This window comes from Antedon bifida, chromosome 9, assembly GCF_963402885.1.
Source record: "Antedon bifida chromosome 9, ecAntBifi1.1, whole genome shotgun sequence".
NCBI classification, from domain to species: Eukaryota; Metazoa; Echinodermata; class Crinoidea; order Comatulida; family Antedonidae; genus Antedon; species Antedon bifida.
The window spans coordinates 5,162,418-5,182,089 of NC_136234.1; the positions used below are offsets into that span (position 1 = coordinate 5,162,418).

General features: G+C 32.3%; 3 protein-coding genes across 7 annotated transcripts in view; all 3 read left to right on the forward strand.

Moving 5' to 3' along the window:
• Positions 1-1,956: 1,956 nt before the first annotated feature.
• Positions 1,957-10,523, forward strand: LOC144851373 (arginine kinase-like). Its single transcript, XM_078708793.1, has 9 exons — positions 1,957-2,136; positions 5,879-6,069; positions 6,296-6,400; positions 6,889-7,056; positions 7,264-7,435; positions 7,626-7,749; positions 8,123-8,312; positions 8,703-8,871; positions 9,514-10,523. Exons 2-9 carry the CDS (start codon positions 5,892-5,894, stop codon positions 9,668-9,670), a joined length of 1,263 nt encoding a protein of 420 aa, XP_078564919.1. The 5' UTR covers positions 1,957-2,136; positions 5,879-5,891; the 3' UTR covers positions 9,671-10,523.
• Positions 10,524-10,737: 214 nt separating this feature from the next.
• LOC144851380 (protein FAM89A-like) lies at positions 10,738-11,768 on the forward strand. The gene is made up of 2 exons (XM_078708806.1): positions 10,738-11,003; positions 11,474-11,768. The coding sequence occupies exons 1-2, from the start codon at positions 10,758-10,760 to the stop codon at positions 11,642-11,644; spliced, it is 417 nt and encodes a 138-aa protein (XP_078564932.1). The 5' UTR covers positions 10,738-10,757; the 3' UTR covers positions 11,645-11,768.
• A 5,417-nt stretch (positions 11,769-17,185) lies between these two features.
• Positions 17,186-19,672, forward strand: part of LOC144851369 (homeobox protein Meis1-like) — a 79,689-nt gene continuing 77,202 nt past the window's right edge. For 2 of the 5 annotated variants that reach the window (XM_078708781.1, XM_078708782.1), the window contains exons 1-2: positions 17,188-17,641; positions 17,937-18,178. In XM_078708781.1, coding sequence (XP_078564907.1) covers positions 17,618-17,641; positions 17,937-18,178 — 266 coding nt within the window. In that variant the 5' untranslated portion in view covers positions 17,188-17,617. Of the gene's footprint in view, positions 17,799-17,936; positions 18,179-19,672 lie in introns of all 5 variants that reach the window. The other 3 variants (XM_078708783.1, XM_078708784.1, XM_078708785.1) reach the window with 3 other exon arrangements.

The following is a 19,672-nucleotide window of genomic DNA, read 5'->3' on the forward strand; positions in this document are numbered from 1 at the left end:
TTGACAGGACGAAGAGAATTAAAATGACAGACCATGCTATTTATAAGCTATATATCAACGTTTCTATTTCGAGTCACGTGGTAGTATTGCATTATGTGACCTATATTGTATTATTAATTACAAAGATGGCAAAAATGTAATTAGAGAACATGTTTATCCTTTTCAGATATTTAGTAGCAACAGCAGTAATAACTAATTGAATAAATAATATTCAAAATTTCTTCATATCTGAAAAAAATATTTCGAAAAGTCGTAATAAGCAAGATACAGGCATAAAGTAATCTCATCAAACAAAATATTATAATATATAAATAGAATACCTATCTATCTCGTAACAAAAGTCCAATATTGCTTTTGTTTTTACAATTCTTCTCTCATGGGCTTTATACTTCTTTGCATAATTATTATATAAAACATATAATTACGTTAGCAACGAAGAGGAAAAATTAAAGAGGCTTTGATAGTATGACGTCAGCAGATCTTTTTACGACTTGCAATCAATTCAGATACCGCTAGTTTCAAACTGTTGTACAATCATTCTTTTATTTAATTGATTTAATCCAAAGATCTTATCTAAGAAATTAAATCTAGGAATTGAAGAAATTCAGCTCGTGCAGTATAACGTAAACATCCATAAAGATTGAACATGTATTCTGTGACGTCATTTATACCACACATAAACAAACTTTACGTAAGACTGAGTTACATTTACTCACACCTGTTAAAAACGACATATGAAACATGACGTCACACTTGCCCTCTCTATTGCCGATGGAAAGTAAACAGAGAAAGCCAGCCACAATACATTACCCTTAATAATGGTTATATTATTCGGTTCTTATCGTTTTATTTTCTTTTATTATTTGCATATAGATGAAGATTTCCAACGTATACTCTGGGACCTATTCAGAGAATCTATATAGCTCTCTGAAGAAGCATTGATTTTGATTATGAGACAGCGAATCGTAATGCTTACTTCGGTTGATGACGTAATGCGCGTCTTCTTGTCCTAACTCTGCAGTGATATAACACAGACTGGGTAGATTTAAGCTTATTTCCCATGATGATTAAGGTATGCGTATATCATTATAATAATAATCATAATTCGATTATCATTATAAATATTGATAATCATAATTATCAAGCGAGTGAGTAGACGAGCGGTTAAGACAGTGGAACAATAATACAGATCAAATAATATCATCGGCAAGGGTTCGAGGCTCACTCGCTCCATGGTGGTATTGAACAACAAGTCTTCTCAGTTATGGACATAAACTGTAGGTCCAGTGTACACAAAATGCTCATGTGCACTTTAAAGAACCTAGTACATCTTTCGAGACGAGTAGCCCCGGTTCACACAGTCACTGTATTTAAAAGTAGTTCCGTAGGCCCTAATAATAAATTTGTTGATATTTATTGTAGAACGTACGACGCGACGAAGAAGATTGTAATTGCCAATACCATTTTGTATTATTATTATTATTATTATTATTATTATTATTATTATTATTATTATTATTATTATTATTAAGTTTTGAGATTATTTTCATAACTTATCATCACTAAATAGCCTATATTGATTATATATTATTATATATATATCAGATAATTACTGAGAGAAGCTATTATGGACATCCATTTGACCTCCCGCGGTACGTCCCATCAGGAATTACGTTTTTATCAGGTAGGCCCTAAATATTTTGTATATATATGCCTACGGCTTATATTAAAAAAAAATTAAAATGGCCTATTCAATTGTTTTACCATGAATTATTCATGGCAGCAATATATCATTCTTACTTCTGTACGCTTGCAGTATCGTGGCTCTAACCTTACTACCGTAATTCACAAACTTTCACACTTCAAATCAGATTAAAAGAATGTTACTGAAAATATCGATTGATATCGATCGCTAACTTCTAATAATGAGGGCGCACTAGTAAGTACAGAGTACGCTTGGACGAGAAGACACGGAATGATAATTGTGTGTCGACGCTTCTCATAAACTTACAAGCCCACATTACAAATTACCACCACCACCGGAGCTGCGTACCTGTCCCTACTAGACCAGATCCACGATCAGGCTATCAGAAATAATCATTCTACACTCATATTTTATCTGACAATTCGAGCTCGGTATGTATATATACAGATTTTTATTATTTCTAAACAGATTTAGAACCATAGTTCTTTCGATTTTGTAATACATAATATATTTAAATAACCATTAACATACATACCTCTCGGTTGTGTTTCGTGTTATATTTTACAACATTAACATTTAATGTGTTATTTTTATTACGTATCAATCTGATTAGCTGCACCTGTAATTAATTTCTAATAATCGACGTATAAGAACGTTGCTCATGATGGAAATGTTCGTTGTAATTGGATTCAAAACGTAGAGCTAATCAACATAACTCGAACTACTACAGATGCACGTACGTAATTCATGTCTGTACATAAATGAGATATAGAGTTCCCGAGCAGAGCGGTTATATTATGTAGATAGTGTGCATTTAACAACGCCTCATGTTTTATTTAACTTTCTGTTTAGGATCTTTCTTAAATGTTAAATTATTTATGTAGGCCTGGTGGATCGAATTTATATGTCCTAAATGTATAATGTTACTCAGTATTGATCTTATCGTCGTTCAAGTACTCGAGTTTACCCGGTCGCCGTGGCCACAGTTTGTTTTTGTGTAACCTCTGCCATAGACCTCAACTTAAGTCCCCATTGTATCGTATTGCCCATAGCGTCCCCGTTGTCATGGTTGCAAGTATCAGCATTTATAATAGACAAATGTAAAAGCAATGCGAGACTATAGACGAATCAACGTGTGATCCGTTTTTGAGGAACAACGCCATTAAATCTATAAAGATTATTTTTTTGTTTGAATTAATTATAGTAAGTTTTTAATTGCGTCAAATCACTGACTTCTGTCAAGTTGAACATGTAAAAGCATAATGCTGTAATGTTAATAGGCCTAATAAACTCAAGGGCGATTTTACCTTACGTTTGTATTGAAACTAACCTTAGCAAATATAAGCCTGCACATGCGCGAACGTTTAGCTTATTAATACCGCTGTTTTGATCTAATGATGTAACTTAAGAATTAGCCAAATATAAAAATATTCACTTAGAGAGAAGCATCAAACATCTGCCGCAAAATTTGATATAAATATTTAAAGTAATAGAAGAGGAAATTAATATTTAAACATATAATAATATAATATAATATAAATAACAACATAAACGTTTTTAAATTCGATAATTCGTCACATCAAATCTTTGATGACACTTGATTAATACATTTATTATTCATTTTTCATTAATCGCAATGAAAACACTTAATTCATAATTTTAAAAAGCCTATAAACATTATAATAATAATACAAGATATAAACATTCGTATTAAATGGAATACAAGCTGGCAATGTACTTCTCCGAACATAATTAGTAGTGTTCATCATATCCAATTTATTTAGTTGGCTTGTTATGATAGGTGGATGTATTATGGCAATGAATTAATAACGAAATTGTGCGGCACTCTTGTAGTTTACAATAGACAACTCACCGCTCATATAACATTTGTTTTACTCTTCGCGTCCATTGAAAACAGACGATTAATGAGACTAAATTAAATCATTCAGTAATTGAAAATGTTTACTTACTAATACTCGTTTTTATAATAAGATTATACTGAGTACTTTTCAATAACATTTCTTTTTACCGTCGTATAGTAATTAAATTGAACGATTCTTATTAGCTACAGTTTGAAATCGAAATGTGTTCATCATCTGCGAATCGTAATATCAAAACGTGAACTTTTAACATTCACCTGCGTGAATATCAAATGCACGGATTCGACAACATGAGCAACAGACACACTGTGATAATAATCATATAAATCATTAAATATAATCTTTGAACTCGATGAAATGAGTAAATATCCTGGCAACGTCTTTTGCTATTCATAAATTACTGCTGTATACCGTACGTTAATGTATCTATTGCAAAAAATGTATTCACAATTTATACCAAAATGAATATAAAAGCTGTAAGTTGAATGCCGAATGAAGTTTCAGAGTAATATAACCAAATAATAGTATTAAAGAAAACCAGAACACTATCTATTATAGACCTCTTATACTTGTATATATAGGCCTATAAAATTGTCTTTGACTTTTAGATAAGTACAGACGATTATTAAAGTGTTATTAAGAGTGTGTGAGCAAAATAACCATAATATATCTGTTTATTATCGTACTAATTTTGCCAATCTTTAAGAATTTATTGTTATTTTATTATGGTAATGGACAAATAAAGCTTTTCAGTATTTCATTGAATAAATTAGGTTGTGTATTTCAAACAAATTTATCATGTTCCAATTTTTGATAGAACTATATCTATCATCTCCACATGAATCAATAATGTATTGATAATGAAACGATTATATACGACCCAATGAAGCAGAGTCGTGGCCCAATTTAGTACGGTAGTACCTTTCTCAGTACCTGTATTAATATAAATTAGAACCAGAATTATGATAAGATGCGATAAGGATAGTGACCATAGGTTAGGCACGATTCGGACTACGAAAAGTAACTAACTATATCGAGTTTTAATTTAGGATAGCTTAATCATTCCTTACATGCGTAAGACAGTGAGACATGTCTCTGTTTGGTTTTAAGTTTCTTTTCTTTGTTATTGTTGCCTATGCGACATATTGTTGTTGAATCTCAGGTCAAAGTTAACAATACGCCGTTAAGTTGGTCTATTGTTATCTTTGTAATCATACTTGCCAATTTCTTGATCAAACAAAATCGCCTCTTGTCTCTCCACTTAATCAAATATTAGGCAATTCACAAGCCTAAAGTAAAAGGTGGTTTCTAGGAGTGTCCATATTTGTATTCTCTCATCCAGTTTGATTACTGTATTTTAAATTTCCAATCAAGTTACATAATTATACACAAGAATGTTCTCACAATTAGAGTTTCCACTTAATTCTGTGTTGGCCTATAGTTTCCTCTTGGGCTATCTTCCACTTTTTAAATAAATAAATGATAAAATTGTTTTAAATTTGATACTCGTAAACGACTAAAAACATAATGTATTTATTTATCAAATTTCGTGATTTCCTTTTTTTGACATTTCCAAAACTTGGCTTCACAATTAATGTCATAATAATGTTTGAATTCCTATTCTTAATTACTTCAAGTCCTAATTACTGACCATGTGTCTTAATTAATCTATTTTTATACTAATTATCCTATTCTCTGTTTTTTGCGTCGCGTAAAGTCGTTTTGACATACGCAGTTACAAACAATTGAAGTAAGAAGTGTGTTCCAATGTGTGAAAATAAGTCTTTTCATTGATTATTAGAGATATTGTGAACTTCAAAACTACCAATCAGGTCGTTAATTTTGCTAAGCTATTTAATTATATAAAAGAGCTGTACTTCAGTCTAACCGACAAAATCCCTTAAGTTTATACCGACAGAATAATATATGCTAATTAGGGTATAGATGTGTTCTTATAAAATAGCTAGGCATACGATTACAATGAAGGTTGTTTCGTAAAAAGAGACTGCGCAAAGCATTCATTTGGAAAACGAGGGAGATATAAGAGGATAGAAGTATCTTATTAATTTGGTTGTTATTTTACTTTCATCATTAATTTTGTTAATTGAACTAAAGACAAGTAATAATACATGAGGTTTTAATGTTGTGAAAGTACTTTCACAATTTGACATTCATTTTACATTAATTTTACATTAATTTCTATGTTTTCAGACATTTTGGTTTCTAATCGTGACAACTTATAATAAATTGAAACGTATCGCATTTAATGATAATGTTCTGTGAATGCTTTCAGATTTTAAAACACGATGGCGAATTTAATGCAGAAGAATTTCGATGCCAAGGAGGATTTTCCAAATTTCCAGGGACATCATAGTCTTCTATCAAAATACCTGACGGAAGAGATGTACTGCAGACTCCGTGATGTGGAAACACCGTCTGGCTATACTTTAGACAAGGCAATCCAAAATGGAGTCGACAATTCAGGTACTTATTTTTGAGAATCTCACGCCATGCAGATCTTCCTCCATTGAGGACTTCTGTGAAACATCATCTTCTAACTTCAAACAAATATGACTTTTCCAGTTACTGCTTGAAATGTCAAAACCATTACATGTAGTATTATGTGCTATTCTCGGTTACCAAGTGTAGTACTAGCCTAGGACAACATTAGTAGTATTTTAAATCAATCCTATTTGTTTTGTTTTGATAGATTTTCATTTGGGGCTTTTGGCCGGAGATGAAGAAACTTACACTGTGTTTGCCGAGTTATTCGATCCCGTTATTGAAGAATACCACAATGGCTTCAAGAAAACTGGTAAGAAGTTAGAATGTCACGTGTCACTTGTCCTTTCTGCTACATACCAATTCTGCAGCTGTCACTAGATAGAGTCTAACTGACTATTGCAAGTCATCCATATGCGCGTCTGACTATATTAAATACTTTTAATACACGATGATGTCTCTGTCAGTAGGTTCATGACACGGTATAACGTGTTGTGTGTATTCACATTTCAAGTGTCTTATCGTTAAGAATTCTAAGATAATTTAAGACACAATAAATAAATGAAGATATTTTCTAATGAAAAACAAAAAAACTCTTCCACGTAGAGTCCATATTCTTCAATACCTTCACGTGTTTCCACATAAACAAACTTTCATTGAATCTCGAAGGAAGTGATATTCACTTCATCCATGAAAACCTTTTAAACTCGTGACACTCTACAAATACATCAACTTCATTTCTCAAATAAAGATAAACATTTGCTCAGAATATCAGCTAATCCTCAATTTCGTTTCTTTTAGATAATCACGTGACAGACTTAACACCAGATAAAGTGAGTGATGATATTTTAGACGCTGATTACGTCATCAGTTCCCGTATACGAACTGGTCGAAACATTAAAGGATTTGCTCTCTCCCCACATGTGGCTCGATCTGAGAGACGACAAATTGAAAAACTTGTTTCAGAAGGTAGGCCTACGATTTCTTTGGTTTTTTTTCAGAAAGTAAACTTAATAAACTCTTCATTGATTTTACTTTTTCAAAAGTTATTATTCTGTAATCACGATTTATTGCAAGTCAGCAAGAACATTACGAACAATTGCGCATGCGTAATGCAATGAATTGTTACTCCATGTACTATATTTGATATTAAATTTTTTAAGTTTTTATTTTTAGCGTTATGTGCGCTCGGAGATGAACTTACTGGAAAATACTATTCACTTCAAACTCTGGAGGAAAAAGACCAGCAGCAATTGATTGACGATCATTTTCTGTTTGAAAAGCCAATTTCCCGCCATTTTACAAGTGGTGGAATGGCACGTGACTTCCCAGATGGACGCGGAATATGGTAAGATAAAATATATACTGAAGATTTTATATCATAACGATAACAAAATGATTATTTTGAAAAAAGTAACAGTCAAGGAAAAGTCTGATTTGTGGAGAGTTTTTAGTTTTCCGAGAGAGTTCGGTATTTTTGGAAAGAAGTCGGCTATACAATATTATGATAACACTTTAACATTTATCTTTTTTCCAAGGCATAATGATGAAAAGAATTTCTTGGTTTGGATCAACGAGGAGGACCATACACGAATCATTTCAATGGAAAAGGGAGGCAATATGAAGGCAGTCTTTGAACGTTTCTGCAAAGGTCTGAAGGAGGTAGGTACATCCATTGAATCAAATTACAGTAGTAGGCCTAGTAATCAACATGTTTGAAACATTTTCCGTGACGTGTTTTGGTAATACACGATACAGAAGTTACCTTTTGTAGAAGGCAACAAGTGTTAATGTCAACAGAGTAGTAGTAGTATATCTGGTGAGATAACAATGGTTATTGAAACACTCTTCGGTATTGCAGCTAAGAGGTGTACGTAGCCTGCATAGTACCAGAGTCGTTACACATCACGCGACGTTGTAAACTGCTCTTCTTGCGTGGACGCATGGTTGCACTTTACTGTAGTGATTTTCAAGATTATGCCTAGATATACATTATTATGATAGGAATGATTTCAATTTCTATTTTGTTTGTCAGGTGGAGAAACATATTCAAAATGAAGGCAAAGAGTTCATGTGGAACGAACATTTAGGGTTCATCCTAACGTGTCCATCAAACTTGGGTACTGGTGTCAGATGTAGTGTACATGCTAAGCTTCCTTACATGGCCAAGGACTCACGATTCGGACCCATATGCACAAGTCTACGGTTACAGAAACGTGGAACAAGTAAGTACCTAATCTATAGAATTACAATGCACATTGACGCCCGTAAAGTTAATGCACGTGGCCAGAGGCACCCACGTGCGATAATCAGCTTTTAAACGCGTGTGCCAGTTAGGTGCTTCTTGATAGACACTGGTAATGTTAGAGCTTAAAAATTAGAAGCGTTTGTATAGAGTGCATTGAACAAAACATAGTGATGCTATATATATATAATACTCTAATTCAAGGAAGAAAGCACTATTCCCTTTGGGAGTGTGGGTAAGGATGAGGCGTACTAGTATGACCTTCTAAAACCATATAAACAGAAGCTGGCTGTGGTAATTTCAAAAGTTTGGACGCACTCTATTATTTGACAATTTAAACACTGTTATATTATTAAACTTTTTCTTTTAGGTGGTGAATTTACAGAATCTATCGGAGGTGTATATGATATTTCAAATCTTGATCGCCTTGGTTCATCTGAGGTTGAACAAGTCCAGAGAGTCATCGATGGTGTCAAATTGTTAATTGAAATGGAGAAGAAGCTGGAGAAAGGGGAATCTATCGATGATATAGTCCCAGCGTGAGTTGTGTTTATTAACACTATAAAACCGATTTTTCACTAGGCGAATTTCAGCTTATACGCATGCGTAGTCATGTTTCCATCTTCCAAATCTCTCTCTACGCATGCGTATAAGCTGACGCTTTCAATTCGCGCGAACAAATTCGTCTAGTGGTAAATGCTTTACCTACATATTGATTTTAGAAATAGAACTCGTGATTAGATATACATTATTGATCTACATTTCTTGCGCCTCATACTTTCGTAAAACGGATGATTGAACACCAGACTAAAATGCAAATTATTTCGGCCCCACGAATTAGATTTATTAATGAATCAGAATGAATAATTATCAAAATAAAAAATTAATAGCATTTTTCTTCAAATCGTAATTATATCATATTTTATCCACCTGCGTCATTTATCATCATTTTCATGATCATAATCATTATCATAATAACCGTCGCAATGTAGTTATATTTTATCAAGATACTTTATTCATTTGTTTTGTACTACGATTATTTATGTATATTTATGATTTTATGAATGGAAAAAAAGAAAGAAAGAAGAAGAATATTCTTTATGAATCACCTCTCCATATCAATAATTACATTTTAATAAAATTTGTCTTTAATCACTAGATATTTGTATTTATCTTTACAGTGGTACCGAAGAAGCTGCCGCCAAAGAAGCCGAGAAATCAGCAGCAGCGGCAGCAGCTAAGGAAGGGTCAAACACAGAAGACAAACCAGAGGCTGATACCAAGAAGACTGACGCAAAACCAGCAAAGAAGAAATCTTCCACATGCTCTTTATTGTAATAATGTCAAAATGTTCTTTGATGTTTCTTCAACGTAGTTCTTTCCATGACAACCCCTGTATATGCAGCAGTCAAGGTGCAATTGTCAATGTCTTGTGACGTCAGTTTTATAACGTGATAGATAAAATGGCGGGAAAACCTTTATAAGTAACAAGCACAGAAAGGACAAAATGTGCAATCTCCAATTCTTGTGTATATATTTACCGGTTACACTTTCCATGGTTGAAGTTGAGTAGGCCTACACAAATAATTCCCTCGACACATGGAATACGGTAGATTTATATTTATTTAAGTCTGTGTATGTTTTTTTTAAATTTTGGATTTGTTTTGGACTTGCAAACCATGTTCTTCCACCTGTGTGTAAATCCAACAAGTGCGCACTACTTGCATTATATTATATAAAAATGTGACAACGTGTAATTTTAACTTTTTATCCTAAGGATAGACTATCCTTCATGTATATTATTGTCTACACGCTTCGAATTCCTTTTTAATACGCTTTTGTGCTACATGTATATACTAATAATTGCATATTGTGCCACAATCATATACATACATTTCTGTTTCAAAAGTTAGTGGGCAAGAATCCGTCAGAATACGCGCGTTCAAATATTGATATGTCGTTTGTACTTTGTGTCTCACAACGATTGACTGATAAGTGATAATCGATAGTTAAAAAATAATAATAAATAAAACTGTATAATTTAATACAAATCATATTTGTTTAGTTCTCAACTAGCCTAAACCCGTTTCTTTCGCTCGGTAAGCCTATATTTTTTCGGATTTGACGATGATTGGCATTATATATATAAATTATGTGAATGCTGTGAATAAATAAAATATTGTACAATGAATATTATTATTTGTGTTTTGCTCTTTCTCTGAGTGTTAGCCTACTTATTTTAGCCCAATATTTTGTTTGATCCAATGGTAAATTGATTTTATCTTTTCATTCATTTTTATACGGTAACTTCTTGTTAATTGTACGTACACGCTCTGACGACAGAGGTCGTCCTTCCAGTTTACGCGAATATACTAATACACCAACAAACAGACCGTCCACCATCATCTATATCCAGGCCACAAAAATGGATAATAAAGACGAAGAGAAAAGTGTTTCTTTAAAAGATTTACCAGGTCTTCCTGAATTACCAAAGAGTCTAAGTGGTTTATTAAATGTTAGTAGTGGTACTTGGCGTGAAACTGGCCGAATTCACGCTCACAAAGCCAATATACAACACAATTTAGTGGCGGAAGCTAGGCGGAAGAGGACACCACTTAACGTGCCGCGAGGAAACGTTGACGCCGGGTTGGCACTGCTGCGAAAGGAAATGGTATGTGAGCCTACGACATTTTAATTGGTAGTGTGTGGCCGGCATAGGGTGTTAGGAACGTCACGTGACAATTATCTATGATTTTATTTATCTCTTTCATTTAATTGCTAATATACGGTCTACGTGATTATATTTATAATTCTGCTCACCTATTTTTAATTGTGTTTGTATTAAATTAAATAAAAATTAATATTTTTTTGGATTATAAAAGTTAAAACCACCTACCAACAGTAGTACTATTAATGTATGACAATTTCTTAATTTAATCACTTAATTTTGTTTTGAAAACAATGGTAATTTGAAATACACCATAATGACTCAAATGTTCCTATACCACTTCAAAAATTGCGTTGAGAAGAAGAGGAAGAAATATTAAGCGAATGTGGTGCCAAATACAAACCTCAGATTTATAAAGTATTTTTGTCTTCATTAAATTTGTTATCAGCAAGTTGATGATTAATTACTTTCAGGTTGGTCTTCGTCAACTGGACATGTCGTTGCTATGCCAACTGTGGTCGTTACACGAGTCCATTCAAGAATACAAGATGATGTTGTCGGCGGAGGCAGACATGGAGGACGACGACTCGGAGAGCATCTCCAACTTCCGGATGTCGCTAAGCAGTTCTTCATCATACAATTAATTGAGTTACTGTACTGATGCAGCAAGTTTTAAATCCACCCCCAAATTTGGAATGATGTTTTTGAAAAAGAAGAGAAGGTACAAACACTGGTAACTGGGTGTTTAGACAACTTCCTTTGTTTCGATTGCTAATTTTTTTAACTAACATAATTTCAGGGTTTTTGTACAATAATGTACTTTGCAGTACATCTTTTTATATGCCTGAATCTTTTTAAATTTTCCATTACCAAATATATTTATTGTTTATAATAGTTAGGGAGTTGTTGATTTCCAAAAACTTAAAATCTAGAATATGCAAATGATGTGAAAGATGATTTAAACATCTTGTGGTTGCCAAAGGTATTTATTAATAGAAATCCAAATTCTTTGAAAATGTGAAAGACCTTCTTTTATTATGTCATGTCTGTCAAGTACAGTATGCCTGCCTAAACAATCAATTGAAAGTTTAAACAGTTCTTGTTGCTATTTTAAATGCTGACAAAATTTTGCCAAAAAATATATATAGATTTTTATCCAGTATAACTTTTAGTATAGGTACTAATGCAGTAGTTATTTGTTTTAATTGTTTTTTAAATATATAATTAATATTACTTAGAATATTACCATCGCTTAATTATGTTGATGACAGGCAAAGATGGGGATTTGCATCCTAATATAAAACATGCTCTCTTTTTATTGGAGCTATTTTTTATTCAAAACGAAAAGTTTGAAATTGTTTGCTAACATTGTTTGTCTTCCATTTAACAACAATAATAGATAGAAACAAAATTATTTTCATAAGACTTTATCATATACAGTGACATGTATCATAAATGGAATTCATGTCCTGTCAACAAATAACATAATAATATTAATTAGTGTATTACAGCTGCTGGCTCAGCTTGTAAAATACTGTACATAATGTTTAAAGGTAGTAAGGGATTCAGTGATACTGATAGGGAAATAAGTTAATAGGGAGGTTTCACAATGCTACAAATATGAAAACGGATACATCATACATTTGTGAAACTTTTGAGCAGATCCCCATTTCATATTCGTAAAGCGTATTTGTGTTGACTGCGCTTCGTTCAAATTTACCACAGTCATATTTTGGACGGCGCCCTCAATATTTCATTTCCATACGAGACAGATTTTTACTGGCTTACAAAAACGAATACGTGTTACGTATCCGTTTTCGTTATCGTTTTTGTAGCATTGCGAAACATGGCTATGATACATGAATATATGTGATAGAATTCTACTCACTAAATTAATATTGTTTTCTTACGAAATATTTAATCTATATTATAATATGATTCATAATTATGTCTCATTTACAACATACTGTAATTGTACAAATACTTTTGTATCTTTTTTAAGTCGAGGAGAATTCTGTGAAAGCGCCCTCTAAAGATATGCAACTTAAAATTGACGGTAGTGTAAAGTTTTTATGATACAGTATATAATAACATTTTCATTTAATAATTCTTGCCTTCCAGTTTTTATAAACCATGTTTTTTAAGTTCACGTTTGTTGGCTTATGAACAAATAAATTATTATTGTTTTACAAAACACCAACTTAAGCACATTTGACTCAACTACACATTGCACTTAAGTTAATCTAATTCACTACTAATCTATCGTAATCCAATCCTAACCCTTTCCGTCCATTAATATCCAAAGTGTTTTCTTGCCATTTTATTCCACTCAAAGGTTTTCAACGAAATTAATACAAAATATTTTAAGATGTGTCTGAAATATTCATTTAAAAAAAAACTGTTTATAGTGTATTCTAATAAAATAATAGTTTTTAACTAATTAGATAGTGATTCAATTTATTGTACAATAATAATGCTATTTTGAATAAGTTTTTGTAGTGTCATATATATTATTAATATTTTGAAATAAAAAAACTAAAACAGTAAAATTGTGAATTTTAATTATGACAGTAGAATCCCTCCTTTGGGATACCCCTATTAAGGGGACACTTTCCTGTGAAATAAGTGGAAATATATGTTTTAAAACGATACCAACCTCTATTTAGAGGACATTCATATGAAAGGGACACTTTGTTGGTCCCAAAGCTACAGGATTCTACTGTAATTATGTATCTTGTGAAATGATATGGAACATCCCACTTTGTGCGTTTTGTGCTTCTTTCCATTTATTTTTGTTATTTATTTTCTTTTTGTTATTTATTTTCTTTTTTTCATATCTGTTAAATTAAAAGTTTGTTTTTGTTTCTTTCACTTCGTTGTTATGGTATTATTTGTTTTTATTGATTTAAAACTAAATTTTTGTATGTTATTTCTTACTCATTTTGTGTTTTTTATTTGAGTTTTGAAATTCTATGGTAACTTTTCTCACAGCATTTTTTGATATCAGCACAATTTGAAGTTAAAAAATTCTTTTCAGTTTGATTTTGTTTTTTTTGTCTGTTATTTTATTATAAACATCATGCTACTGTAGCTGTACTAACGAGATCACTGTTTGTATCCAAATCATCAGACATTTTTAGTTGTGTTTATTACAAGCAATGTCAAAGGTCAATTATGTAAAAATTAGAATGACAACTTTGAAGTGCGGGTTCATAAATAATATTTTATACTTTCATGATGGAGGTTAGTTTTATTACCCTACTGGGGTTCATAAACTCCAATTTAATTTTTTTGTTTGGTTTGGTAACAAGTGATTATTAAAATGTTCATTTAGTAAATTGTCTATTTTTAATTAAAATGAATTTACTTATAATATATCTACTTATTTAGCACTCTCCAAAAATTTAAAACATAATTAGATATAATCAAATTTAAGAAGAGCGCCATCTATATTTTTTCTATATTTTCAATAATTTTTGTTTGAAATGCTCTACCGCCCTCTATAATTTTTAGTGAAAACTTACAAGGACTAAAATAATGTTTCGTTTTTTGTATATTGTTTGTACGGTTTGTTCTACTACTTATTTTGTATTTATTTGTTTGTTTTTTATTGGAACACTACTCACCACTTAACTGCTAAAGTCCAGACAATATTTTTACCATGTGTACACGACATATTATTCTTCATAAATGTTTATAATCTCGTTAAAATATTCTAGTTTTCAAACGTAATGTAATTATACATTTATAGTATCAACAATGTGTTTACATAACGTTGCTATTACAATTAAGATTCCATGAATCAGCGTCTAATATTTTACCGTACCCACCTAAAACGTCTTTATTTGTCGCCTAGTATCAACAACTTTATAATAGTACACAGATGCTAATGACGAATAAAAATCCCAAGGGTGGGTCTAGATACTTTGACGAATCCCCCCGGGGTCAGTCCAAAGAGCTTGACAAGTCCCCCGGGGTTTGTCCAACGATCTATTTCAATTCCCATGTGTATGCTCCATGTAGCTTTGAATTGTCGGAAGGGGTGACCAGTGGGTATAAATTTCCGCAACTTTGCAGTCGGGAAATGAAATGCAAAGGTTTACGCGTAGCTTACTGTTTTTATTGGACTGGGTTCAATGAAATGTAAAATATTGCTACCGCGCAGAAACACAATGTTGACGCGCGCGTACTGTTATTATCGTCAGTTGTACGCACGCGTCAGTGTGTGTCTTCGCTGACAAGAGATGCACACGTGGTTTACACTGGGGTACGCGTGGTTTACTATAATGTACGCACGGCCAGCTTCATGTTGTGTACGCACGTCTTCCTGTTGTGTACGCACAATATCATGTATTGTACGCGCGGCTTACTTGAAGGTGTACGCGCGGCTTACCCGAAGGTGTACGCGTGGCTTACTCGAAGGTGTACGCGCGGTTTTCTTTGCCTGGGTTCAATGCTCGGTGGCTCGAAACCCAAGATAGAATTTCTATTTCTTTTTACTCCGTACTTTCACTTTCTAAAATCTATGCTTTAAAGTATTAGATTGGATGAACTTTCATTTTGTTCTGCTTGTGTGGTAATTTGACAAATAAAAGGTATAACTCGAACTTAAAAACAATATACATATAATGGAAAAAGTAGTATCGTCATTGTCCTATTTTACCCCCATACTTCATCGTTTTCACAAACGTTTTTGAATTTTCTGTCTGACGGTCAATTTTGCGTTCCGCAACATAGTACTAAACGCATTTATAAAACTGGTATATATTTTCCTATATAATTATGAACAATAACTAACAGCATTGTAGAAATAACATCTCCATATTAAATACGGTAGGCCTATTTATTTAAATTATTAAGATCTAGAGTTAAACACTCACAAAGACCTTAACAATTTCCTTTATATTTAGTTAAAATAAGATGTAAACATTAACAAAAGATTTTACGACGATCGAATCTGATATCCTTATCAGATTGCGTGTCTCATCAGAACAGCAAATCAAACAGCAATCTTCTGTGATGTTATGATCTATACTGATAGTAAAGTAAACAACTCCGCCTTGATGTTTACAGAGTAAACGAGAATTTGATTAAAAACTAGACGGTACGATAAATATCAAATGTACGAAATGGCAACGGACGGCACGCACGCAGCCATCCTGTGGATTGAGTTGTTGAACGTACCCGGGCCCTATTCATGGTTTGATTGACCCTACAGTAGTGTGGGGAGAAAATGCAATGAATTCCACCTCATCCTCTCCTCAGAGCTTTTCTTCACGCCGACTCATTCGCTATAAAGTGGGTGTGCTTCTCATTTTTGCAACCCCCTCTATGTTTTAAAGAGATTCTAATCTTACCCCACTGTTGAAAGAGTCGCACTAGAAGAATGCGAAGGGAAGGGGAGGGGTGTCGATACATTGTTGTAAAAGCGTGTCATTTTGTATATAAAAATGTAGCCAACATGTTAATACTATACTGTCTTGATTAATATACGAATCGATTGAAACCCTGGCAGAGCTTAATACGATCCAAATAATTAGTTAGTTAATCGATAAATTAAGAAAGAAAACAACGATTAAGGCGCTGTTGGCATCAATGGACGATTCGCAAGTGAGAGACGGGAGAGTGAGTTGAGCAGACGGGGGAGTGAGTTGCAGGCGAGGGAGTGAGTTGCAAGGGTATAGCCACACGACTCGCGGGAGGAGTCCGAAATAAGACATCGATATGCTGTTTTTAGCTAATTACCAGCAAAAAAACGAATAACATACGAAAATACTATTGGAGAAATGCATCTACGATTCTGTAGCTGTCTATCGCCACCATTAAATATTTACGAATTTTAATTTTTACTGTGAAGGTGTTAGACTTAAGATATTTCCGATATAATTTCAGTTACCTATACAATTTTATCATTCACAGACTTTCCATTTTATCTTCGTCTCTGAAAAAAAAATTAATTTGTTTTTTAACGTAGGTGTAGGCTATGGAATTAAATATATAAATTTAATTTTTTCTGGTTTTTACATCGCTTGGTATTTTAGTTTGCTTGTATTTAACGAAAAAAATTAGTAAGGGCGCGCGAATGTTTCAATCAATATTTCTATATAAAATATTGCATAGTAAGCTAGAATAGCTATCTTATATTTGATCAAAAGAGTTAAATAATTTGATTAATATCTCCGTATTATTGTGAAACTAAAGATAAAATAATAACAAAGAAACCAACGAAACGTTTATTTGAGTAGAGCTACACCAATCAGATCGAATCAAAGAGCCACAACCAGACGACCAATGATAAACGCCAATGTAGACTAATTATTACGAAAATCACCGAAAAGCTTGTTACGATATTGAAAATTATAAGCCAGTCGAAAGTTGACATTTTAGCAGTGACAACTCATCTATCAGATTCTCCATGGTAACCGTGGTTGATTGACGTTTGAAGTGGCAGGCTGCCGCAAGCGCCGACAGTTCGTTATACGCGGGTCTGTTGACGAATTGTCAGAAAACGCATGACATACGAACGGCTGTGAACCGTCTCGAGCCTGTGTAATAGTTGGTTAACAAAAGACGTACGCTTTTACATGATTGAAACCAACAACGATTTTTATAAGTGAATGCCAAGCCTGATGGCTCAAAGGGTAAGTTGAGTTGCTACATGCGGTTGCCGTTGACTTTCTGATCCTCGATTTAATACTTGTGTACTCTTGGCGCACGACTGGCCTAGCGGTTCTCAGCTCGTCAATACCTTTGGAAATCTACTCTCGGCAGACGGGCTAAACGCATTTAAGTATGGTGGTAAGAAGCGATCTTTTGTAGGCATTTCTCTTCTGCGACTCTACGCTTTAATGATTATTTATTACGGAAAATTAATTGTATTATCTGCAAGCATTATTTTCTTCGAATAATACGGTAAGGTATTTTGTTTTTTCTTAGTACGAAGACCCGATTCCCCCACACTATGGCAGTATGGATACAACGTCCAGTGCTATGTACGACACACCGAGACCACACTACACAGCGGGCTACGGCCAGCCCGTACACCATCAATTCAACAGTCATCATACCCCAGTTGTACCCTCACAATTTTATCCACCAACACACCCAAGTAGTATGATCAACCCTGTTTCAAGTGGAGTTAGTGATATTCAGAAACGAGATAAAGATGCAATTTATGGGTGAGTAAATACTTAAGTTATTTTCTAGAGTTTCTACCAGAATATTAATTTATTTAATATACATCAAGTTTGTTTATAAAATAGGTATTATTAATGAGCAAAAACATGAATAAAAAAACAAATATATTGAACATAAAATTTTTAATTAAAATGTATATATTTGAATTATTGTTTATATTATTAAAGACAATTTAAACAGTGCTCAATAAAGCATTTTATAAACCAACTTGTAAAATAAACACTTTAATTTTGTGGAACTTAGAAAAGCAAAAGAATGTATTTAATGTCAAAAAATTAAAATAATATATAAAATATATTTTTATATAATATCTCTATTAGTATATTATAAATTATATTTGAAAGTAGTCATTACCTTATAAAATTATTTTCACTTGCATTTAATATATTATGTCATATAGTATTAAACTTGAATATATCTGTATTTTAGTATTAGAGATAGCCATCTTAATTTAGTTATGGTATAGCTAGCGTTGCTGTCAAACCGATGCACATGTTGTACTATTAGTACATGTAGTATATACAGTGTTTCTCCATGCTGTGCTTTAGACAATTTCTCAATCTACTGTAAACAGTTAAAAATATGTTTAATATCAAATTTAATAATAGATATGACAAGAATATTCATATCTTGATAAAAGAAGATTTTGTATATTATTAATTGTGATTCATATTGATATAAAAACACATATTCCAAATAATAAGATAAAGTAAAAATCCAATATTTTAGAACATTTTGTCATCTTCAGGAATACTGTAGATGCATTGAATTTATTTTAAAGGTATTTTGAAGATAAGATTTATTTTCTGTAATATTAAAAACCTGATACTGTCTCTAAACTTATAATATCATACTACCACTGGATATTTAATACTAAAATAGTATAGTACAATATATTACATCATGGAACTATTTTCTCATGATTAACTAAGATATATGAAAGGCAAAATGTGACATAATCTAATTACTTTGTTTTGAATGATACAATTACAAAAGGTAGAAGCACAATTAAAGATTTATTTCAAACAAAAGAGGTGTGAGAAATACAATAGATTAGCAATAACATTAACAATAGTATTAAACTAACACCTAAATAAAAATAAACTCTATTTTAAAATTAATCGTGTTTTAAGTTATTGAAAGAATGGTTATCAGTAAACATTCTTTTTTTCTTGGGGTTCTTTCCATTGAAAACATTGGTATAATTTGATCATGTAAAAGGCTATGATTAACAGTCTATCTTAACAGTTAGCATAAGTGTCTAGATCTTTTATAAAGATATGAAATAATATAAAATATTAAATAGCTAAATTAGCATGCTATTACAGAGAAATGCCAATCTTAATACTATTATTTCATCAAAAGAAATTTACAATTTTATCAAATGTATTATTTTGTCTGACATGAATAAAGAAAAGATTGTAAAGAAAGATTAAATAAATATAACTGATTCCAATATATGTTTAGATCTATTA